The sequence below is a fragment of the Colletotrichum navitas genome (assembly GCF_030913465.1).
Source record: "Colletotrichum navitas strain CBS 125086 chromosome Unknown LY79scaffold_212, whole genome shotgun sequence".
Lineage (NCBI taxonomy): Eukaryota > Fungi > Ascomycota > Sordariomycetes > Glomerellales > Glomerellaceae > Colletotrichum > Colletotrichum navitas.
This window is the reverse complement of record NW_026850758.1, coordinates 1-24,965: the sequence shown is the minus strand read 5'-3', so window position 1 is coordinate 24,965 and position 24,965 is coordinate 1. Positions and strand designations below refer to the sequence as shown.

At 46.7% G+C, this 24,965-nt stretch overlaps 4 protein-coding genes across 4 annotated transcripts; 2 read left to right on the top strand and 2 right to left on the bottom strand.

The window, feature by feature from the left end:
- The first annotated feature begins 3,851 nt into the window (after positions 1-3,851).
- LY79DRAFT_573651 (uncharacterized protein) lies at positions 3,852-4,719 on the top strand. The gene is made up of 2 exons (XM_060559491.1): positions 3,852-4,242; positions 4,320-4,719. The coding sequence occupies exons 1-2, from the start codon at positions 3,870-3,872 to the stop codon at positions 4,343-4,345; spliced, it is 399 nt and encodes a 132-aa protein (XP_060406950.1). The 5' UTR covers positions 3,852-3,869; the 3' UTR covers positions 4,346-4,719.
- Positions 4,720-6,822: 2,103 nt separating this feature from the next.
- On the bottom strand, positions 6,823-8,913 carry LY79DRAFT_530537 (major facilitator superfamily domain-containing protein; the record flags this gene model as incomplete). Its single annotated transcript, XM_060556184.1, has 6 exons — positions 6,823-7,157; positions 7,247-8,067; positions 8,156-8,413; positions 8,478-8,530; positions 8,609-8,689; positions 8,800-8,913. The coding sequence occupies 6 exons, from the start codon at positions 8,911-8,913 to the stop codon at positions 6,823-6,825; spliced, it is 1,662 nt and encodes a 553-aa protein (XP_060406949.1).
- Positions 8,914-9,722: 809 nt separating this feature from the next.
- Positions 9,723-11,113, bottom strand: LY79DRAFT_573646 (uncharacterized protein). Its single transcript, XM_060559490.1, has one exon. It carries the CDS (start codon positions 10,863-10,865, stop codon positions 9,819-9,821), a length of 1,047 nt encoding a protein of 348 aa, XP_060406948.1. The 5' UTR covers positions 10,866-11,113; the 3' UTR covers positions 9,723-9,818.
- A 5,952-nt stretch (positions 11,114-17,065) lies between these two features.
- LY79DRAFT_530540 (uncharacterized protein) lies at positions 17,066-24,817 on the top strand (the record flags this gene model as incomplete). The annotated part of the gene is made up of 4 exons (XM_060556185.1): positions 17,066-17,333; positions 17,506-22,499; positions 22,653-23,493; positions 23,553-24,817. 4 exons carry the CDS (start codon positions 17,066-17,068, stop codon positions 24,815-24,817), a joined length of 7,368 nt encoding a protein of 2,455 aa, XP_060406947.1.
- Positions 24,818-24,965: the final 148 nt, after the last annotated feature.

Here is a 24,965-nt window from a genome sequence, read left to right as displayed (position 1 = left end):
AAGAGATTCCTTACTTCATATTCTACTGTCTACTTTACACTGTCTATTTATAATAGACTTACTTGCTATCTAGCTCTGTAGGACTACCTAAGTAGTAATATAATAACCTTATAAAGCCCTAGTAATAACAGAAGGCAAAAAGCTAGAACTTCTATATATTACCTAAGACAGTATAATAAGTAAAATAGGCTAGGTTTTCATATACCTAATATAGCTAGAAATAGCTAGTGTTTAGACAGAAATTATTTACTATTCTAATCCTATATATAATTATATTTAGAAGGCTAAAACTAACTATTAGATATTATATAAATACCTTCTTAACTTTAAGTATTAGCCTAATAAGGAGTAGACAAGTGAAGTTTATATCTATATAGTAGCCCTTTGCTTAGCTAACGTAGTCCTTGTCTTTTAAAGAATTTTAGTGTATAGTAACTACCTACTTTTCTTGTTTCTTTAGTAAAGTAACTATATAAATTAGTCTATTTAGCTAGGCTATTAGTAAAGCTACTTAAACTCTTATTACTAGCAGTAGCTTACCCTTTATCTATTTAATTAATATTAATTATATTACAGAAGGTAACTTAATTATTATCTTTTAGCTAAATAATTTAGCTTTAGCTCCTGTGAATTCTTAGGTATACATAAGACTACCCTTAAAATAGAATACAGAGGCTATCTAGGTAACTTTAGATTATATTAATAACGTTATTAGTATGTTAGATAAATTTAGTATAGTCTATATAGCTAAAGTAGAATACTATATAGACGTTTACTTCTTACTTTAGAGTAGTAATATCTCTCCTTCTAAACTATAAGTTAGCTAGTAAAGTTATGTTACTTACTAATACTAATTACTATATATAGATAAATCTAGTTAAGCTTTAGGATTAGTACCTAAAATATACTTAGATAAGTAACTTAGTGTATAGTTTAGTAGTATAAATAAGGTTAAGATATAATAGAATAATATTAATAATTAATATATTATTATTAAAATCCTACTATAAGCTAATAAAGAGGGTTAATAACTAGTAATAATAACTATATAGGAAGGTTTTCTTAGTTAACTACTCTACCTTACTTCTATAAAACCCCTACTTACATAAACTACTATTACTACTACTACTACTACTACTATCCCTAGTTATTTTACTAGGTCTACTGCCTACCTATATACAACTTTTAGCCTCACTAGATAATTTAGATACACTAGATTTATCTAGACTATCTATTTAGCTAGCATCTAGATTCTACGCCTACTAGATATATTCTATAGTAGCAAAGGTACTATTAGGTAATAAGGGGACCTTTTTTCTCTTATATAACTACTAGTCTTCTAACTAGGCCTATAATATACTAACTTGCCTTTTTAAAAGGGCTAGTCTAAATAACTACTTATTATAGCCCTTTTATACCTTTCTAGATAAGTAATAAATAGTATAGGTATTTAACTTATCCTTAGCTAGCTAGGTTAACTAGTGTAGTTAATGCTATAGATTAGTAGACTAATAAGGGGTTAACTATAGGACAATAGATATAGCTTTATCCTACTGTTAGCTGCTAGGCTGGCTAGTCTGCTAGCTAGCCTGCTGGCTAGATAATGCCTTAGATATTAAGGAGTTAGATAGAGGTCATTGTATAGATATTAGCCATAGTCCAGCTGACCTCTAGCTACTTCTAACGTTCTAGGCTATTATGGCTGTATCTCTGGCCTTTATATAACACTCCAGAAACGCCCTTTTTCTAGCTATAGTTGAATCTGTTAACTAGTCATCTAGATATCTAACCTCCTTGCGATAGGCCTGCTTTAATGGGCTAAAAACAGCCACATCTAGAGGCTGGAGGACAGCAGAGGAGTGTGGCAGCAGAAATAATAGATAGATGCGATGCTGCTAGCATTTTCACATAAGGTCAATAGATATATGGCTTTGATGCCTATTAAGAACCAGCAGTCTGGCAGTATCTGGCTCATCTGGCATAGTCCTAGGGATAAAGACCTTCTCTAACCATTCAAGGGCAGTTTTCTCAGTCGTCTAGCCATTGTCTGTTGCTGTAAAGTGCCAGCCATCATATCTAGATAGGTTAGATGGGAACCACTGGGTCTGGACTGACTTGCCCTTATATATAACCAAGGGAGGTAAGGAGGTCCTAGCAGCTGACACACACTCTATCAGCGATATTGATGTCCTGGATCCTGGCTGCTTTTTCTGTATATATCGCGATGCCACAGAGCCTAGCACTAGCCCATTAGATCCCCTGCCCTCTATAATACCAGTCTCATCCATATTCCATCGGTTAGAAGGATGGTTGTCCTAGATGGCAGTAATACTGCTTAGACGATGGAAGAAATCGCGGATAACCTCTGGAGAATGGGCTTTCCATCGCCTGACATCCATTGCTCTAGATCGCTTCGTTCTAATGGATGGGTTTCGCCACAGAAATCGCCCTATCCACTTCCTCCCTAGAGGTCGCTGCCTATCACCTATCATACGCTCTGCCAGTCCCTTTACTTGTTGATGGGTAAGGATTCTGCCAAGGGTCTCTTGGTCAAGTATATGGGCAGCCAGATTATTCTCCTGGGCCTGGGATAAATGCTGCATATGGATATAGGTAGTATTTTTGCTTTGTCTGCCCTTTTTTAGTCGATAATAAAGAGTATGGTATGGGATACCCCATCGACGAGCAACCTCGCTGATAGGGCGCCTATCTCCCACCTCCAAAAGGGCCTGTTGGAGCTCAAATTCGGTGTATTGCTTCATGATGGGTTAAAGAAGGTATTCTGAAAAAAATGGTGTTGTTTAGCGATATATGGTAATTGTTGTGATAGTTTGAAAAAGGTGGTGATGTTGATGAAGGAGGAGAAATGCGACATTTTCGGTATTTGCGGAAGTGGAGGTTTTGCGGATGTGGGGTGGGGTGGTTACCTCTTCCTCTTGGAAACACACTTCCGTTCTCTTTATATGCCCCACACAGGCTGTATTTGGTCTGGAAGAGGATTTGAACCTAGGACCGGGTCAATTCCAGTTAGCAGTGTCGGTTCTATTTGTAACTTACTGTGTAAGTCGCCATGTTGCATTGTCAGTCTCAACACTAACAAATTACGATACCCAGTTGTTCGAAGCCCCATCCAACATGATCATTAAACGACTCCAACCTGCGCGTTATCTTGCTGGGCTTACCATTGCTTGGGGATTTGTCGCAACGTTCAGCGCGTTCGTGAACAGCTTTGCTGCACTCGTCTCCTGTCGTCTGTTGCTCGGCCTTTTCGAAGCCGGCCTCTTCCCCGGCGTAGTATTATACCTCTCCATGTTCTACAGTCGTCGCAGTTTGGCATCGCGCATTGCCTATTTTTACGATACAGCCGCTGCTTCTGGTGTCGCCGGGGGGTTGGTAGCCTACGGCATCAGCTTCATAGACGGCAATCACGGATGGCGCGCCTGGAGGTGGATCATTCTGATAAACGGCATTCCGACCATTGTCACAGGCTTCGTGATTCCCTTCGTCCTACCCAACAGCCCCGAAACAGCGAGTTTTCTTACCGATGAGGACAAAATCAACCTAATTCGCATTCACGAGTCGCAATTTGGAAGCGCCAGAAATCTACGTGAAATGGAGTGGCCTGACGTCAAAGATGGGCTCAAAGACTGGACCACATGGGCATATTGCTTCGCGTTGTTTCCGATGCTCACTATGCTGTACTCATTCGTGGTTTTCCTCCCAACCATCATTCAAGGCCTCGGAACCTGAGTCGTGATATTCTCAGGCACATACTCTCTCAACGGCCCAGTCAGATTCCCTTCACCCCCTTTGTCCATATACTCGCCAACCAAGTCACTTACATGTGGACCGCCGCCGAAGTCCAGGCCATGACTGTGCCAGTCTACGCAGCTGGTGCCATCGTTTACATCACTTGCACTCGATTAAGCGACCTAACTCAGCGCCGGGGATATTTCATCATGGGATCAATTGTTTCGTCCATGGCTGGATACGGCATGCTAATAGCAGAGAAAGGACCTTCTGTATCCTATGCGGGCCCATTCTTCGTCTCGATCGGCATCTTTGTTTCAGCGGGCATCTCGTTTGCCTGGGTTCCAACCAATAATCCGCGTTACGGAAAACGAGCCATCTCAACAGGGCTGCATCTGACTATCGGAAACTCGTCCGGGGTTGCTTCCCCATTTCTCTTCCAAGGGTCATTTGTTCCTGGATACGCCGCCAGTATAGGAATGCTGGGATTTTCTTTATGCCTAAACGTATTACTTCATCTGCATTTCAAGAGACAAAACAGGCTACGAGATGAAGGGAAGTTTGATTACCTTATGGAAGGCAAGACAGAAGATGAGATCGAGGCTATGGGGGAGAAGAGCCCTAGGTTCCGCTTCGCTACGTAGGAACCGCCCATTAAGAAAATAGCAAAGGTTTTAGTCAAGCAAAGGCTGTACAACTTCTCCCTCAAGGAACATCGTCAATCCCCAAGTCTTCATAGATCAGATATAAAAACCTCAAGTCACAAGCCTATTTCTGTATGGTATCTGTTCCGGATCTAATTAGTGATATAGGCTGTTGGAGCTGCCGAGAAAGAGCGCGGCAGCAACGTAGACGGACGCTATAAAGGCGTGTGGCAGAGAAAGGCATCAAAGCGTAATAAGGTAATCAAACAAGAAGCACACTATAGCACAAGCAGAGGAAAACAGGAGATAGGTACAACAAGAGAGTGTTCTAAGGTTGACCCTCCTAGAGAACAAAGTCCGCACGAAGGTCAGCTATATAAACTCAGAGTACGTTAGCCGGCACGTACACACAGTCTCCATCTACATCTTATACTAACGTCCTGCATCGAATGTCGCTGCGACGATGCCTCCATGAATCCGCTTAGTAAGATCATGAGTCAAATATTCCAAGGCGAAACCTTGGCGCTGGACTGAACAACATATCTCTCACTAGCAACCGTGTAGCTGAAAGCACCTTATATTGCAGTTTGAACTGTTGATGCGCCAGTAAACTTAGGAGCAAAGGCTCTGCAGTCTGATTCTGATGCAGAGCAGTACTTGTTGAAGAACCTCGAGATTCTCTCCTCAGTCGTGTGCCTAACAACAGACGTACCTCTGAGTTCGTGGTAAGTCAGTGCAGTGGTAGGATAGGAGGGCTTGGTGTGTTTGGCAATGAAGGGGTTTTGAAATCAAGTTCTATCATTTGTGCGTGTGTGTGTGTGTGTATTGGGGAGAGGCTCCGCTTTTATATCTTACCAAACGCAGTGTGATCTATCATTGACGGTTTTGATGAGTCTCACTGCTGGCCACTAACATGATGATTTTGTGTGCTTGCCACCACAGTCTACAGTAATCGTGAAACAAATCAAACTTTTATTCATCAACACATATAATTAATAGAGCAGGCCCTTTGCTCAAAAGGTTGTGGTACTCTGCCGCCAACATTTCTTGACTCACAGTAGCAAGATACTGTGACTCACCACTTTCCCTACGTCTACCGGCATGTCTCCAAATTTTCTGGCGGCCTTCTTCTGACCGTTTGGTTTCCTGGAGATCGAACTCTTTGTGGTCTTGAGACCCCGCCTTCAGCTGCATCTCGAGCCGCTTGACGTGGGCCACCATTATCGGCAAAAGTTCGGCTTCCGGCGCCGCCGTCACGCCAATAGAGTCGGACTGGGCGGATTTCCTCCTGTCCGTGGTGCCGCCCACCAGGTTTGACGTCAACGAGGCATCGTGATCGATCACCCGTGACCACCGCGCGCAGCTCTCTAATGTCATTCGCGGGGCTTGCCCCATCGAGTCCCTGACGGACCCGTGCGGCCGCGACGCGGCACTGCCGTCCAGAGTTGGCGCGTGCTCGGGGGGCAGGGCACAAAGATTCCCGCGGCGAGCTCGATAGCGGGCCAGATGACAGTTTGGAACTCGACTACTAGCCATATTAGTAGTTGGGACACAAAGCAGCAAGGCAAGCCTTGGTGTGTCCGGGGTCTGGCCTTCAGGGTCAATGAGGCCCAACAAGTGCAATTTCCACCTCTGAGCGCTGCGGGAACCGGTTTGTGACGGCAAAAAGGGGCCCGCGTGGGGAAATTCAAGATAAAAACACCAAGCCTCTTTGGGTTGTGACTTCAACTTCTGAGAAGAGGCTTCTGTCTGGAAAAACTCCTGGGAGAGATGCAAAATCGCAATGGGCAAGTTATCGGGGCCTGTTTCTTGTTTGGCAGATTGCAGCGAGGTGATGTCTGCACAGGGGGGATGGGAGGAAAACAGGCACTTGCCTGTGTGCCACCAAACATGGCATGGCTGCCCAATCCGATTTTGTTTGGCCTTTGTAGGCAGCATGGGGGCCAAAGGAATTTACGGTCCCATTAGTATCCATGTTTAGCAAATCGGGCATAGAGGCTCGGAAGATATGCCACGGCAAGAACCATAAAGCAGACTCAGCTTCCATACTGACGACACCCATTGGGATCAGAGAATTGGTGGTAATTGTCTGTCATGAGTTCGAAACCACAGCAGGCCACAGGAGAATTGGGGTCAAAGATGCTTAATTCTAATTAAAATGAATGTGCCCTAGCAATCCCTTTTGTCTAGGCCAATGGATATCATATGACACATTGGTCCGTGGCGATGATCAGCCAACGAACGTCTAGTTACGAGACCTTCGAGATGCTACCCGGGTCTTTAGTAATGATAACAGGGGTTTAAATATGTCCTTTGTTATGCGTACGAGTAAAGATCATGTAGCTAAAAGTCACGACTATATTCTCTCTTTGCAGAAAGATATAGAGTAACTCCGGCTTTTTATTTGTCAACAAGCTTTCGTTTCTTTTCAAGATAACAGAGTTAGCATAAGTCCACTTTTTACCAACTTTGTAGGGAACAGTGATATACGTACAGTAAAGCAGCAGCTCAGAACCAGGCATATAGCAGCTCCAACGTAGGCAACAATGAACGTCTGAGCAAGGGCGCCGACAATGACCTCGACCGACTGTTTCTGCATTTCCGGTGACAGCGAGCGAAAAAATGAGCCGCTGGTTCCGCTGATTGACTGTTGCAGACTGGAGTGCGGCACGTCGGGCATCAGGGCGGCGAGGCCGGAAAGCGCTTTGTTTATGAAGATGCTGCCGGCAATCGCAAGGCTCAAAACGATGCCGCTGAACTGACCTACAAGATAAGGATACACGAGATTTAGTGTCTTTAATCCCCATCAGGGTAACCATAGTTGTTGGTTGTATGGTGAGATGGAGACTCACCAAGCATCATGAAGCCGATCGCTTGCGGCCTCTGCGAAGGCGACACGATGTGCTGGATAATGGCGTAGCCGCATTGCATAAAGCTGCCGGTTCCGACACCCATCAAGACTTCGAAGCCGTAAATGTTGCCCAGGGGGGTATCGGGCTTAATCTGCGACATGAAGACTGATCCGACGAGGCTGAGAGCGCTGCCGACAACGTACCACGGCTGAATGTAGTTGAACCGTGCCATGAGCCGCCCGTTTAGGATAATGAAGGCGCAGAGGGAGAAGATGAGGGGCAGCAAGCGGACGGCAGATCCTATGGCCTTATCTCCCATCGAGAATTGAAAGTACAGGGGAACGTAAAAGATTGGGACAAAGGCGGACGCGTTTGCACCAGCAGTGGTTATAAATAGCAGAACCGCGTTCACGTTCTTGAGCATGGCCACTGGGAAGATGCGGTTCTCGGGCGTTGTGAAGAAACAAAAAGCTTGCTGCAAGGCTAGAGCAGCAAACAGGCTACCTGCCACCGCGAAAAGGGCGATTATCGGCGGGCTGTTCCAGCTGAAGAGCGACCTGCCGAGGTTGACGGCGAGAACGAGGCACATGATTGCGCCGATGCTGATGATGGCGCCGAGGAAGTCGACGGATTTCAACTTGGCCATCATTGGCTTACCCGGGCTCCTTTCCATCGAGGGCAAGAAGCCCAGATAGACGGGTGTGAAAAGGCCAGCTGCGCACACAGTGAAGTAGAAAGACCACCGCCATGTGGCCTGAGAGTCGTCGAACCCGCCGCCAACAATCGGCCCCATGACGGTACCGAGGCCCCAAATGAGACCGCTATCAGAGAACACTGGTTAGAACGTTCTTCCGCGCTTGGCCTCTCATCTCAATAATCGAGACGCGAGGCGGAAGGGGGGTGACGTACACGTAACCGATATATCCCGGACGTTCTTTGTCGGATGTCAGAGAGGAGACAATGTTCATCACGCCGAGATACATGCCGAGTCCGCCTACTCCGGCAATGATTCGGCCGACAATGCAGGTATCAATGGTTTGGGCAGCACCGCAGAGCAGGGTGCCGAGCGCAAAGACACCCACCGACGTGATATACAACCACTTGACGTTCAGCAGACCGTAGAGCTTGGAGAAAGGCAACACTACAGTCGACGCTCCGAGTTGGAATCTGTTGAGAACCAGAGTCAGCTCATCTTGTGGCCAGTTGACAAGTGCCGCTTTGGTAGTGATACCCAACAGTAAGCCAGGGGAGCTTTGCGGCACCCCCCAGGTCGTTTATAATACCCTGCACACGACTATAATGAGCTTCCAACGATTCGAAAAGGCTGCTGAACACTGGGTTATTGCGATTGCGCTGGCTTACCGGGGTGATTACTGCGACCATGGTGTTGCCCATGGAATAGAGAAACATGCTCGAGATGACGCTGACAACCGTCAGGACCCACTGCAGCGATCACAAGTCAGCCATCCGCTCATTGCGAAGAGTCCGAAGTTTTCTAGAATCCAGCTCGTGACGACAACGGCCCAAGGCTCATGAGTGGGTGTATGACTGACGCGAACACCATGGATGGTCCGTGGCGAAGGAGACAGAGGCGTCGCCGGGACGGTCTTGCTCGCCGCTTCCGCCTTCGAAAGCGACTGCGCTTCGCTTGGGGCGCCGGAACACATGCTTGAATCGTTTGCCGCGCTCGGCGGTCTGGCCGTGGACATTTCGGACGTATCGGATACTCGCTTCGTCGAATGGTCAGGCTTGTAGTGAACAAGGAGGGAGGTCTTGACTGCAGCCAAGAGTGCTTGGAGGAGCTGGTAACCAAGACGAGTTGGAAAGAGAAGAAGATTAGAGTTGTAGAGGAGGCAGTGGTCAAAAGGCAAACATTTCTAATAGTTATAACAGATAACATTCAGACCAGCCGCCCACCCCCGTTACAGCCCCAAGTTAAACCTACTCTCTACTACTAATATGACTACTATAATATTAGGGTTACTCCTTGGATCCTGAAGAATTTGCTCGGCTACGCAATGTGTACTTGAGGGTTAATGTATGGGTACTGTACTTAGTAAATTAAGTTCTTTGAAATCTCATTTTGATTACAATGAGGCTCTGTGGATCGGTTGGTATGGCACAGGGTGCTACCTATTGTGCTGCGCTCTCGTCGTCCCACAAAAACAGGGTGTACGATTACCCTCTAATCCTCCTAGTGTGCCACGAATCGAGTTTACGGGTTAGACTTTTTCAACTAATATTTGGCTGTCATCGGAAGTTTCGGATCGGGCCCTAGTACCCGTTCTACGGGTGTTACTACTTGGCAGATTTCTGCACTTAAGAGTGGGAGATCCAATGTCGCATGTAAATCCAAATAAGAGACGAAATTCCTCAACGAGGACAGTCCTAGATACACACACATACACACAAGCATAGGCACAGCATACACGCGTCATGCTTAACTAGATCGGTTACTTCGACAACTTCAATCTCGCCTTGTGTCCTTTTTGTGCTGATCAAACCATGGGACCGAGTGATTGGAGAGACAAAAGTTTGAGAGAGCGCCCTTAAGCCACTTATTATTAATTGCTCACGACGATACAACCCAGATGGTTTTCTGATAACCCACCTCCAAACTACCTGCGTCCCTGACTGACTCATTCAAAGCTTGCTCCAACGTTGCCACATCATTGTTCTCCACCTGCGCCCACTGCAAAGTTTTGATGTGCGGACACTTGAGCCCTCCGTCAATGAGCTGGCGGGCCAGCATGTCAACAATAGCTTGCGTTTTGGCCGCGCCAATTCTCTTCAACACATCGCTGCCTCGGAATGCCATAAGGGTCAACTTCTTGTAAAAGAGATCGGTGGTGACAGTCAGGGCACCCGAGGAGCCGCTGAGCATGCCCACCATGACATATTTCCCGCCGAGCGCGAGACTGTCGAGCATGGCCTGGCCGACGGCGCCGAACACGCTATCGAGGGCCAGAACCGGCTTTCCCGGGATTGCTGCCGCTTTCTCGCGAGCCAGTTGGGACTCTGAGATGACGACCGAGGCTCCGAGGCGCGTAAGTTGGGTCGTTGTCTCGGCAATGTTGTCGCGGTCTCGGACGACCATGGCTGTCTGGAGACCCCGCTGCCGAGCAAATTGCACAAAGAACTGTGCCACACAGCTCGTGCCGGCCGACATGAGAACCCAGTCCCCCTCGGAAAGGGATGCCACCTCCTCGCAGAGGAGCCAGGCGATCAAGGTGCCGGATCGGATCAGCGATGCCACCACCGGTGGGGTGTCTCGAAGCACCTTGAGCAACGCGTTTGCAGGGAGGATTGCATGGGTGCGCCAGGTGCCGAGTCCGAAATCGAGTATGATGACCAGGTCGCCGGTCGCGAATCCGCTGCTGGTTGACTCGATCACGACACCGCACCCGTCGAACCCGGGGATCGGCTGTCCCTCGACGCTAAATTGAGGCTTGACCGGATATTGCCCATCCATGACAAGAAGATCAACCCTGTTCACGGGAACAGCGAGAAATTTGACGAGGACCCTGTCCGGCGTCTGATCCATGGACGGGATATCGTGAGTGACGAGCCGGAGGGCCGAGTCAGTCCCGGGCTTGACATGGACGACGCTCTGTGCCATTGTGAACAATTGGATAAGTTGAGCTTTGGGAAACGTAGATAGATGTGATCGTGGGCAGTTTGTGCCTCGAATGAAGGACTTGGTGGTCCGAGTTGAATCGCCTATGGGGCCTGCCGTTGACGATCATTATATACCTGAATTTCGCTTTTTAGCAAGAGGTACGTATACTTTTATTGTCATAAGGTATGATAATGAACAAGATGACTCTTGAATAACAGCCGTATCTTTGGCACAATATGTATACGGTTGGGGTTGGTTGTAGTTTTCTGCATATTCAAGGTCTAATTCGGACAATATCCCTTTGAGTGCCAGGTGACCCCACTAACCCCTTGGTGGATCCCCACCCACTTTTAGCCCCCATTTTCGGACATACATGATAATACATTGTTTTAGAATGTTATTTTATTAGCAACTACCACCAATTTCAACATTATCACTAACATCATTATTAAAATCATAATGTCCTCTATAAGGTAAATACGTCTATACTAATTATAGACTATTGCTAGGGTTTACAAGGGTATAACTTACCTTGCTCCTATTACAGTAGCTCAAAGAGACAACCTCTAGGTGAGGCATCTACTAATCCCTTTAGTTGCGAACGGACCCCACTAACCCCTAGGTGGACCCACCCCCACTTTTACCCCTCACTTTCGGACATACATGACAATACATTGTTTTAGTATATTATTTTGCTAGCAACTACCACTAATTTTAACATTATCACTAACATTATCATTAAAATCATCATCAAAATTGCAATATCTTCTAACTCAGATACCTCTACAGATATTAATAGTACTACTTACATAGAGGTCTATTTAAGGGACCTTGCCTACCTAGATAACTATATACTAGAGTAGTATAATAACGCAACAGTCTAGCCTAACAAAGGACCTAGTAGGGCTACTTAGCCTATAATGTACCTTTATATAAAGGTAGTAATTACTAGTACCTTTGGCATAGGCAAAATGCTATATGAAAAGAAGTACCTTAAAACTATTGGCTTTTAGCGTTAATTGCTGTAGTCTGATTTGCTCCTACCCCTCACGGGGGTTAGTGGGGTCCGTTTGCAACTAAAGGGATAGGTGAGCACAGCGACAGAAAGTAGGGCTACTTAGATTATAATGTACCTTTATGTAAATATAGAGACTGATAGTACTTATGGCATAGGCAAAACACTATATAATTAGAGGTACTATGAAACTATTGGCTTATCGGACTTAATGCTGTAAATGCATTAGCTCTACCCCGCCCTTGGCAGAAATGGGGTCACCTGGCACTCAAAGGGATACCACGAGGATCCCTGGTACTACTTTTGCCCATCGCCAGAAGGGCCACTCTTGCCTATCTTATAGCCATCAATTACAGCCATCAGAGGTTGAAGTTTAAAGTTAGATAATCTTATGAAAATTACAAACACGTCCTAGGGTTAGATTAGTACTTTATATAGGAAAGAGGGTAGCAGGTAGAATGCTAGTACATGTTTAGCTAACTACCTATATTAAGTATATAGGTAAATTACCCAAGGGTGTTAGTCAGCCTTTGTTAAAGCTAAACACCCCCTCCTTACAGAGGGGGTAAAAAAATAGGGTTACTACTAGAAAAATAGGGTTACTACTTGTCTTAACCTAGTCCTACTTTTTATTATATTCTTACTAAAAACAAGTAATTATTTAGATATATTATTAATAAATATTAATAGTAATTAAACTATTTACCTTATTTTAACTTTTTAATATACTTTACTAATATAATAAAAATATAACTACTACTAAAAAGGTAGCTAAAATACTATATATTACTTATTAATAAGTAACTTATTAATAAGTAAGTAAGCTAGTAACTAATATACTCTTTATATACTAGGCTACCTAAGATTATAGTATATCTTATATAGTAATTTAAAAGCACCTCTAGGCCCTTTAAGAAGACTATAACCTCTACGTTAGCCTAAATAAGCCTAACTAGCCTTAGTTACTTATAAAGGCTAAAGATATAGCTTTTAGTACCTTTATTATATAGCTTTATAAATCTAGTTTTTTAGCCTTACTAGTCTAGGTTAAAAAAACAGCTAACTACTTCTATAGTATTTAAAGTTAACTACTAGTCTTTAAGTACTTTATCTAAAGCTAGCTTACTAACTATCTAGAGCTCTAGAAAAAAGGCACTATTAAACTAGTTAAGTTATACTAGAAGGGGGCTAAGTTAGACTTAGCCTTAATAGAGGACTTTTTTACTTAGTACTAGGTTACCTTTTATAAGTATAATATTAGCCTATCTAAGATATAAAATACTAATAAATCTAGGTATTAAATTAGCTACCTTAGTAGCTAGCTATATATAATTATTCTTAAGTAGCTATTAAAATATAATTATTTATATAAAGTTATAGATCTAGCTAATTAAAAGTTATATACTTTAGTTAAGTCTAGTAATATATTTAGTAATATTATTTTAGTATATATAATCTTTAAAATCTAGCTAGTTACTACTTAAGTAAATTACTAAGTCTAAGAAAGTATTTACTTTATATATTTACTAACTAGCTTTTTTAACTAAAAGATTATAATAGACTATATATAGTACTTTAATATAAAGTTATATATAAAGTTAATAAAGTATTACTAAATAAGCTACTTTTTAAGGACTATTTTAGTATTAATATATATAGTTATAATACTTATAATTTATATTTACTTAATAGTTAACTAAGTAAATAAAAAGTAAAGTATTATAACTATTAAGATACTATAGAAAAGTTAAAGTAACTATATTACCTTCTTTTTCTTAATAAATTTATAGGCTATATAAGTCTAAAGCTTATAAAATATTATATTAACTTTAATATTATCTTTGCCTTTTTTTTACCTTATATAATATACTTTTTTTAACTAATAAATATAAAAGTCTTTTAATACTTTAAGAAGGCCTAATAAATAGTACTCTATAAGTATATATAAAAAGTTAACCTTATATTTATAAAAAGTAACTTAATTACTACCCTTAATACTATAGTTAAAGAGGCCTTTACTACTATTTATATTATAAAAGGTTTTAAGAAGATAAGTATATAGCCTATATATAATAATATTATACTTAACTAACTAGTTAAAAAAATATAATAAAGTAATAAAGATATACTATTATATTTTATTTATTATTTACTATATAATAACTACTTTAATAAAGTAATCTTTATTACTAACTATATAAAGGAGAAATATAGTAGTATATAAAGTAGTCCTTTAAAAAGGGGATTTAAAGTAATAAAGTAAGTAATTTATAAAGAATATCTTACTTATAAGTACTAGTAGTAACACCTTAAGGACTAAAATACTAGACTAGAAATATAGTAATAAAAAAGCTAGTACTAGTAAGCTATTAAACTATAATACTCCTTTATAACTAGTATTACTATTATAAATATAAAAAAAGTATATAATAAGTAAGTTATAAAGGTAATATAAGTAAAAATATAGTACTAATAGGCAGTAGTAAAAAGAATAACCTATAAGTAAAAAAAAGAAGTCTAGTAGTAATATAGTATTACTAAGTATTAAGAGGTAGATAAATAAATAAAGTAATTAACCTTTAAATAGTAGCTAGTCTATATAAGAGAAAATTAACTATATATTCTATTTAACCCTTTAGATCTATAGTAGTATAATAATAATACTAAAGGTAAAAAAAAATTTACTATTAACTTTAACCTAGCTTCTTTACTATAGTATATACTTAACTAATTTAAGTATATAGTAAGACCTCTTAGTTAAGGTAATATTAATTAAGTATTAGCTAATATAGCTATAGAGGTAGTAGAGCTAAAATTTAACCTTAAGATCTTTATAAATATTAATAACCTTATTAATAAGAATATTAATTTAGTTATATTAAGTAAAGAATTAGTTAGTATACCTAAGAGTAATAATAATAATAATAGTTATATATTATTACTATTACTACTAATAACACTAATAGCTAGCTCTTTAATATTATAAGGTCCCTTATAATATAAGTTATAGTATTATACTATAAAGAATAAAATAAATAGCTAGAGGGCTATAAGGGTTATACTATAAAATTACTTATTTATACCCTTATTAATATAAATAAAAAAGAACTAGTAATATATAGTAAATAATAATAAAAGTAATATTTATATTATAGTAGTAATATAAATTTATAGTTATTATATAAAAAAGAAAAAAAGGTACTATTATAAAGCCCTTAATTAAGGCTATTAATTAAAACTACTCTTGTTATTATATAACGTTATAGGCATTATTACTTTAAGAAATAAAAAGTTAATAATACTATATAATGTACACAAAAGTAAGGGTATTTGTGATAGGGGTTAGTAACCCCTTTTTTAGAGTAGCAACCCCATTTTTTCGCCCCCTCTGTAAAGAGGGGGTATTTAGGGTAGCAGTTAACAGACAGACACATTGCGGGGCAGCACTTGAGTCATCAAAGTACCTCTTAAAGTCTCTCGCTTAATTCTGCATAGACCTATGCATAGACCAGCTTACCCTTTTCCTACAGAAAAAAGAAGAAAACAGAGATATCTCTATTAGCTTAAGGTACATCTAGAATTTAGTAATATAAATCAACTTTTTAGAGAAACTTACCCCTAGAGATAGTCTCCTATATATAGAGAATACTAGGTATAGTATAAAGGGTGTAGTATATACTATTAAAAAAGCTTTTTTTTTCTTGTTAACTTAGTGTTAAAAATTTGAAGTTGGTGGTGTGGAGAATTTGGAGTTGGTGGTGTGGGGACAAAAGTGACTTAAGAGGAGGTGGGTCAGTACTTTGAGATAGTCTGAGATGCTAAGGTTTGACCCGCAAAGTGTCTGCCTGTTAACCGCTACCGTATTTAGCTCACAGTGCTGACTAAGTTGCCCCCAGGTAATAGCTCTGTTCTATTATTTCAATAGTCTATCTACTACTACTACCCACTACTGCTACTACATACTACTACACACTACAGATACTACTACTACATACTACTATAAGCTACTCCTACTACTACATAATAATACTTACTACTAATAGTTATTACTACTATTAGATATCTATACCTATAGGCTTTTAACTTATTATTATTATTAAGGTTTATATCAGATCAAAAAGTGCGTTCTCTATATAGGCTAGAGATAATAGTTAAAGTGAATGTCGTAGTGGTAGCAGTATCTCCTAAAATAGGCTTAAATCACCGGCAGCCGACCAAACGTGCATCAGCAGTCTACCTACTATTACTGGAAGAAATAAAGAATTCCGCCAACTTTCAGTTACGAAAAAGTCTTTTTTACTGGGGCACATACAGGTAGCGACTGTTTAATTTAACTAAGTTCCACAGCACAGAATTGTAACCATGATGTACCCTCCTGTTTTGAACCTTGTGTGACATGACTTGAGATCTTGGTGTCACTTCTCGCTGCTGCCATCCAATATCTGGAATTTTCAACCTGACATCTGGGTGTTATCTAATGTTTCCTATTAGACCCTTGCTATTTTCCCTCAATGACATGGTCTCTTGCGAAAACAACCTGATATGTTGGCATGTTAAAGTTCGGCTTGTTGATTTCGGCGAAACTTATTAAGTCTCCATTACTTGAAACAACCCTCTTTAACCCTCTTTAACGGGCAAAGTTCCTAGTAAATAATTACGTTTCGTAAAATGATAAGTTTCCTCGTATGGGCCTTGAGCCTGGAACATTGTTTCGGACATAGCTGTCAAGCTATCCCGACCTAGTTGATCTAAACCCTATCAGTGCTAGGGGAGCGGTCACAACGTCTTCGAGAACCCCGTATCTGACAACAACGCCCATATCGGGTGAGAGAGCAGCAACGACAGATCCGCAAAACTGGCAGCGGCCAAACACAACACGGGATGCTTTGAATCTCAAGACGAGGTTTAACTTTCTTGCTGTTGCAAAGTGATTGTCCCTGACTCCATTGCCTGTTTCTTTGATTATAACCTTGGCTTCTATGATGGATCCACACCAAGAAAACGAGACAAAACTGAATAGATAAATAGAGGCGACGACAACTTCGTCAAACTGGGTTTTTTTAGATTTCGACAAACGGTATCATAGACTGGAGCATGATCTCCAGGTCTCTTAACACCAAACCCCTATCCCTCTCTTCTCCCTCATTTGCTGCAAACTCCTTCTCCCTCCCCGACACTCAGCACAATGTTTCTATCAGCCATTCCAAGCGGGCTATCAGGCGCGGCTTCCAGCGACCCATTCTCATTCATTCCAATCGGTCAAGAAAACCAGCGCGCTGTACAGTTCATTACAGGACGCGGGTCTACATCCGAATATTCGGTTGAAGCAACCCAGGTTCAAAAGGACATATGCCAGGAACCTTTCCAATGGGCCACGGCTGAGCTGGCCTTGCCCCACCCATCGCCTAGCTTCCAAGATATCGGCAGAGTGTGGAATACACTGGCATCTTACCGTAAGTACCCACGCAGTGGCGTAACTCTTCCTTTGCCATCATGACTAACTAGTCTTAGACGCCTGCCTGCGAGCCTGTGCCCACACTGATGTGCAAACGGGCGCCGTGTCTATACGAGTCAATCGACGCATCGAGAACATTGTTCCCTCTGAATCAGTTAGACCTGTCACAGACGACGCATCGGCTCACTTGATTTGGCATCCTGCCGGATTCGGGGGAAACTCCAGGGTCACTCTGAGATTCCGCCGAGCCGTTATTGATGCCACGTCGGTTGATATTATCAAGACCGACTTCCTGCTGATTCTCTTTGGTTTACCACCGCTGGACAGGCTGAGCTTCGTGTTCCATTCCAACTTTGTCCGGCGCACCAAGAACCCCGAAGAATCTGCCGCATTCTGGCACGATGTGCTCACCACGTCGGAATCAGTGTCCGCACTCAGGACGCCTCTGTTGCCAGGGAACATAGAGGCCACGGAGCGGCGGCATTTGAGCTTCCAACCCCCCGAAACCTTGCTGCTGCTACTTGGCATGGTTCCCGACAGCGTTGCCCGGCAGACACTTTTCGAGATGATCTGGTCTCTTGTGCTCAGCCAGCACAGCGGCTCTGAGGACGTGGTTTTTGGCGTCGTTGGCCGCGACGAGAGCTTCTTTGGGGCCGAAGCCACCGTGGGGTGCTTGGATCAAACATACTTGCTCAGAGTCCCAGTCTCTCCCATGAGCACCGTGGAGGAGATCAACAAAGCCATCAAGAACTGCAAGATGCGCGCCGCCCAACATGCATTCATCGGCTTGCCCGCAATACTCGAGCATCTGCCCGAGGGCCAGGTGGTCGAGTCCGCCCTCAACTACACCAAAGCGCCTGCCTTTTCGTGTCTCGCTCCGGGACTGGGGAAGTTTCCCATCGTCATGAGCATTTCCGGTTGGGATCATCCGACGCTCACCATAAGCTACATCCGCGACATTGCCGACGCCGACGCCCAAACTCTCTTGGACCACTTTGTCACTGCTCTTGCTGGCACTATATCCAAGGACAATATCTCCGAATGTCTCTTGCAAGATATCCCGCTCATTTCCGAGAGCGAGAAGGCCATTCTCGCTCCGCCATCAGTCAAGCTCATCAACGACCCCCCAACGCTACCGGAACTCATAGAGGCGTCCGTACGCTCGCACCCATCGCGCTTGGCCGTTGTCTTTGAAGACCAGGCTTCCTTATCGTATCAACAGCTGAACGATGCCGCCAACGGCCTGGGACGACTCCTCGGGCTCGCCAAGGGAGAGGTCGTGCCGCTTTTGATTGACCGATCTGCTAATCTGATCATCGCGCTCCTAGCCATCCTGAAGTCTGGCGCCACGTACACCATACTCAACCCCGACGTGCCCAAGGAAAGAAATGCGCAAATCATCCAAGAATGCTCCCCGAGATTCATCCTAGCAAACAGAAAGTACTCCCACCTGTTCCCCTCTACCGTCAGTATCGAGGGTGCCCTTGCGGAAGCCGCCGCTTTTTCAGGCCCAGACAACAGTTGGAGTGCCGAGTCCAAGCCGAGCCCGGATGACGCCAGCTACATCATCTATACCTCGGGCTCGACTGGAAAGCCTAAGGGCACCGTTGTCACCCATCGAGCTGCGGCCAGCGGCATCACGCGGCACCCTTCACTCGAAGACATGCCAAGAGTTCTTCTTTTTTGGAACCCGACCGCGTCCGCCGCGCAGAGAACGTTGATCTCCACGCTGGCCCACAGCGGGACTATGGTAATTGCGAGCATAGAGTCGATTTTCACAGACCTTGCCGGCGTCATCAACAAGTACCAAGTCGATCAGATGGAGATCACCCCAACCGCGCTGTCTGTCCTCCAGCCATCCAGCATACCGGCCATCAAGCAGATCACTCTTGCCGGGGAGAGTATCCCCCAGGCTTTGGTGGATACTTGGTCTGCCGTTCCGAACTTAATCATCAGAAACAGGTTCGGCACCAGCGAGTGCACGCAGCTGAGCTTCGGTCGCCGCCTGAGGGCAAACGACAATTCCAGAAATCTCGGTGCTCCTACCGATACAACGCTGGCTTACATCCTGCGGCCGGGCTCGAACGAACTTGCTCCAGTGGGCGTGGCGGGCGAGCTCTGCCTATCCGGCCCCCAGCTTGCTTCTGGCTATCTTAACGAGCCGGCTCTGACGGAGAAGGCGTTCGTTCGCAACCCGCTTGGCGGAGATGGGCCTTATGCCAGGCTTTACCGAACGGGAGACGCGGCGCGCAAGCTGCCCGACGGCTCGATCGAAATCATGGGGCGCATTGACTGGCAGCTCAAGATCAACGGAAACAAGGTCGAGCCTGCCGACGTCGACCAAGCAATCTCTCAACACCAGAGTGTTGCCGCTTGTGTGACCTTTGGGGCCGAAGTCGGCGGCAACTTGACCCTGGTCGCGGCCGTGGTGCCGAAGCAAGGCGAGCTGCCCTGGAGCGAGCTCTTGCCGCTCCTCAGAAGACAAGCTCTCGGTACGCTTCCATCTTACATGATCCCCAGCCTATGGATGCCGCTTGACGAGCTCCCGAGGTCCGCAAATGGCAAGGCCGACTTGAAGACCCTCCGATCTAGGGCTATCGAGCTCGGGGTCCATGGCTTCTCGTCCTTCACTGCATCCGGATCCCAGGGACAAAGTGTCATTTCTGATCCTGTCGAGCGCCAGATCGCCAATGCGTGGGCCTCTGCATTGGGTATCCAGGAGGACGCAATTGGCCTCGAGCATTCGTTCCTTGCCCTCGGCGGCAGCTCGCTACAGGCCATCCGCGTCATTGCTAAGCTTCGGGAGCAAGACATTGTTGTGGACTTTCGCAGTCTCTTAACAGATATGCCGCTGCATGAAGTCGCCTCCAAGACCCGAGAGTCTACTGTCGGCCCCGCGTACACAGAGCCTTTCACATTGGTTGATGACGTTTCCTTCGTTAATGAGTTGAAGGGCGTGATGGACCTGGTCGATGCGTACCCGGCGACTCCTTTGCAGTCCGCTTTGCTATCCACGCTCAACACCGACGACGACCCCTACGTTTATCGCCGCATTTGGGAAGTCGGCGGTCTGGACTTTGAGAAGCTAAAGCACAGCTTCTGTCGCGTCTTCGATACGAGCGACATCCTTCGAACCGGCTTTGTGCCCCACGGCCACTCCTACGTGCAATTCGTCAGGGCGGATGTCGGCCTTCCCTGGTCCGAGAGCGATCTTACGGTTGAAGAGTACATCAAGAAGGACTGCCGAATTGACCTCCCGCTACACGGTCCACTCTTCCGCATCGGCCTTGTCAGAGGCCAGTGGCTCGTTGTCACGATGCATCATGCCCTGTGCGACTTCTGGTCTCACAAGTTTATCTACGAAGACGTTGCGGCAGCCTACCATGACCAGGCTATACCCACAAGGCCCAGGTTCGCCGGGTATGTGTCCTTCACTCAGCAGCTGGATAGGGACGCCGCCCAGGCCTTTTGGACAGGCTACCTTGCTGAGGCTCCCAAGTCGAACCTTAACCCTGCTCGGCCTGATGAGCTGCACCTGAAGCCGGAGGGCACAAGCAAGTCTGTGGCCCTCGACTTGCACGGTCGGACCAAGCTATTGGGCATCGCCCCTGGAGCTGTTGTCTCTGCCGCCTGGGCCGTGGTTCTCTCGCAGCACCAGAACTCTCAGGATGTAATGTTCGCCACGACCCTCTCCGGTCGAGACGCTCCCGTCCCCGGGATCGAGAGGATGGACGGTCCCACCCTCCTCACCGTGCCGCAAAGGATCGCCATTCGGCCAGGGATGTCGCTGATCAGCCTCGTCAAAGATGTCTGCACGGCAAGTCTTATCGACATCAACCAGCATGCACACGTCGGCATGCAGGGGGCCCTGAAGGCTGCCGGCCTCTCCAATGACTGTTTCGACACCCTGGTCAACATCTTGCCCGCGGAAGAGACCTCGGAAGTCTTCACGCAGACGTTCAGGCGCAATGGAGACCGGTCGATCTGGAAGACGCCTTACACGCTACTCGAGGTGATTGCAGATGGTCCCCAAACCACCATCCGCATGTCTGGCGAGATGGAGCTTAGGAGGCTCCAGTTCCTCTGCGATTCCTTCGTCAAGGCCGTCCTGGCAATCCTGGACACGCCCGAGCAGCTCGTGTCGAAGCTGGATGTGCTTACCGATACCGAGCACCGGTTCCTCCGCAACGAGGTGTCGAACCTCGATACACTCGTCACTCCCGCGCCGAGCCTGCTCCATGCCGACTTTGAAAGATGCGCTCAATCCGAACCGGGCCGCGTGGCCATTAACTGGACCGGGACGGTTCAGGTCTCCTATGCCAGCCTCAACGGACGAGCCAACCACGTGGCGGCCATCTTGGTCGAGCAGGGCCTCCAAACCGGCGATTGCGTCGCTCTGATGCTCGACAAGTCCATTGAGGCCGTGGTATGTATCCTCGGGGTCCTCAAGGCCGGATGCACCTATGTGCCCCTGAGCCCGGATAACCCGATCGAGCGCAACGCTTTCGTCTGTCGGGACACGTCGGCGAAGTTCATCATTTTGCAGAATCGTCAGCAGGATCTTTCCTGCCACCTTGAAGGTACGGATGTCATGGTCGTCGAAGACATCGAGCCACTGGAGGGCGAGGCCCCGACAGCAGTCGTGACGCCAGAACACATCGCCTACATAATCTACACCTCGGGCAGCACCGGTCAACCCAAGGGCATTAGGGTCCCGCACCAGGCGGTGAGTTCGGCCATCAAGTCCGCGTGCGATATTGAGGGCCGCAGCAAAGGCGAGTGGCGTGTGCTCCAAATGTCCAACTACGTCTTCGACGTCTCCATCCTGGACATCTTCAACACGCTGAGTACCGGTGGGACGCTTTGCATGGCGCCCACGTCGGAGCTTCTTTCCGATATGGCTGGCTACATGAATCGCATGGGAGTGCGTCAGGTTGCGATTACGCCGACCGTAGCCGGTCTGTTGCAGCCAAACGATGTCCCCAACCTGGAGACGTTGATCCTGGCGGGTGAGTCCGTCTCCAAGAGCATCATTGACAGATGGACGCCCTTCTGCAGGGTCCTCAACAGCTACGGGCCGACCGAGACGAGCATTCTCGTCTGCACCAAGGAGATTCGGGGCAGCCACGGACCCGCCGGCAACATCGGCGCTCCGTACCCGACCGTCACGGCCTTCATATTGGACCCCGAGGGCGACTCGCTCCGTCCCTACGGAGCGGTTGGAGAGCTCTGCATCGGCGGCCCTCAACTGAGTGACGGCTACGTCGGCCGCGACGACCTGACGGCCGCCGTGTTCGTCTGGAACGAGTCTCTCAAGTTGCGCGTGTACCGCACCGGCGACCTGGCCCGCTGGCTCCCGGGTGGCGAGGTCGAGTGCCTGGGACGCAAGGACAATCAGGTCAAGATCAACGGGTTCCGCGTCGAGCTTGGCGAGATCGAAGCCGTTATCAGGGAATCTGGCCTCGTCGCGGACGTTGCCGTCATCCTCGCGACGATCAACAACAAGCAGCAGCTCGTGGCCGCTTGCATGTTCAAGTCGTCCGCACCTCTCGGCACTGCCGAACAGGAGGAGCTTGCAGCCGCCGGACAAGACCTCTTGGAGGCCGCCGAAAAACACGCAGATGATTTCCAAACTCTCCGTCAACGTCTCGGTTCGCTGGCGTACTACATGCTTCCCAAGCTCATCCTCCCGATGGCGCGCCTCCCTCTCATGCCCTCCCATAAGGTCGACCGCAAAAGGCTGCAGGCGACAGTCGAGAAGCTGGGCGCCGTCGAACTCTCTCCCTATGTCATGGAGGCGGCAAGCGACGGGCACAAGGTCGTGCCCACCGAGACGCCCTTGGAACAGGCCCTCGAGCTCATGTGGGTAGATGTCTTGGGCGTGCCGGCCATCCACATAGGCAGGGAGGCCAACTTCTTGTCCTTGGGGGGGGACTCGGTCAGCGCCATCAGCCTGTCGAGTGTGGCCCGACAGATGGGCTATTCCCTCGCAGTGCCAACCATTTTGAGGGTGCCCAAACTGCACGAACTCGCAGCCCAAATGGCCATTCTCCCACGCGGAAACGGCCTTAGGATCAAGCCGGTCTTTGAAACCCCGGAAATGGTCAAGGTCGAGACAACGGCTGCTGGGCTGGATTGGGAGAAGGACGTAGATTACGGTATGTTGGCTAAGTGCGAAAGCCATGTTTCGGACAGAAGACTGACTCTTTCCCCCTAGTTTATCCTTGCCCTCCCGGACAAGTTGAGTTCTTGAAGCAGGGCAAACGTGAAGAACAGGCCTGGGTCCTGCAGACGGTGAGGAGAATGCCGGCCACGGCTGACCAGGAGCTGTGGATCAGATCCACGACCGCGCTTAGCGCGACGAATGAGATCCTGCGGACCTCCTGGCTGCAAGTGTCTGAAATGGACTGGGTCGGCCTGGTGCTGCGCAGCACCGAGCTCGACTTGAGGCGCGTCAGCTGCAAGGACGAAGCTGAGGCTGCCCCCGTCATCGAATCGCTGTGGAACGAGAGGTTCGTCTTCCCCCAGCCGTTCATTCGGTACATAATGATCACGTACCCGGACGGCGCGTGGGACTTGGTCACCAAGATGGACCACGCCGTCTACGACGGCACGCTCCTCCGCATATTTGACGAGCACTACGCCGCCATCCTCCGCGACCAGCCTTCCCCGCGCCACACCACGTTCAAGGACTTTGCCTTCCACATCTTTGAGATGGACAAGTCAAGCTCGCTGGATTACTGGAAGAAGAGGCTTCACAAGCAGGACGAGTCCGACTTTTTGAAACAGGCCGCCTGGGCGAACGCTCCGGCGCCCGTGTGCAACAGCGTCGTCAAGCGCCCGATCCCTAAGACTGATGTCGACCAGCTGGCCAGCGACCTAGGCGTCACGCCGGCCATCTTGTTCCAGGGAGCATTCCAGCTCTGGCTGTCTCAGGCCACCGCCAGCCGCGATGTCTCCTTTGACTACCTGCTCACAGGCCGCAACGTCGACCTCCCGAACCCGCAGACGATCAACGGCACCACTGCGAACTTCCTCCCAATGCGCATCGGCATCGACCCGAAAGAGCGTCTCATCTCCTACCTGCAGCGCACTCAGGACGACTTTTGGGAGATGACGGACCACGGCGACGTCGGGCTGGATCAGATATACGAGGCAGCCGGGCTCGACCGGCAGACGGTCAGCAGCCGCGTCCTTTTCATCTACCAGCCCTTCGACCCGGCACCGGCAAACGACCCCGATGCTGACTTCAGGTGGCTGGTCATGGCAAAAAGTAAAGTGCGCCTGCTCGCCCCGTACGCCCTTGTGGTGGAAGTGCACAAGACGCCCGACAGAGCCTTTGCTTTGAAAATGTCGTACGACGATGCCGTCCTGGATCAGGACGCGGCCCGCACAACTGCAGAAGACATCATCCAGATCATTGAGAAGATGGTTGCTAGCAGCAGCGGAGATATAATGGAGAAGCAAGTAGAGAACTTTTAGAGTATTTTTAGTCCCGGTAGAAAAGGATGGCCGATGAAAATGTAGTCCGGGTAGAAATTGGGTTTTGGAAGAAATTGGGGTATGTACAACACGTCAACACTAAATTTCAATATTCTTATGTTAGAAAAACGGCACACACAGCCGGGGA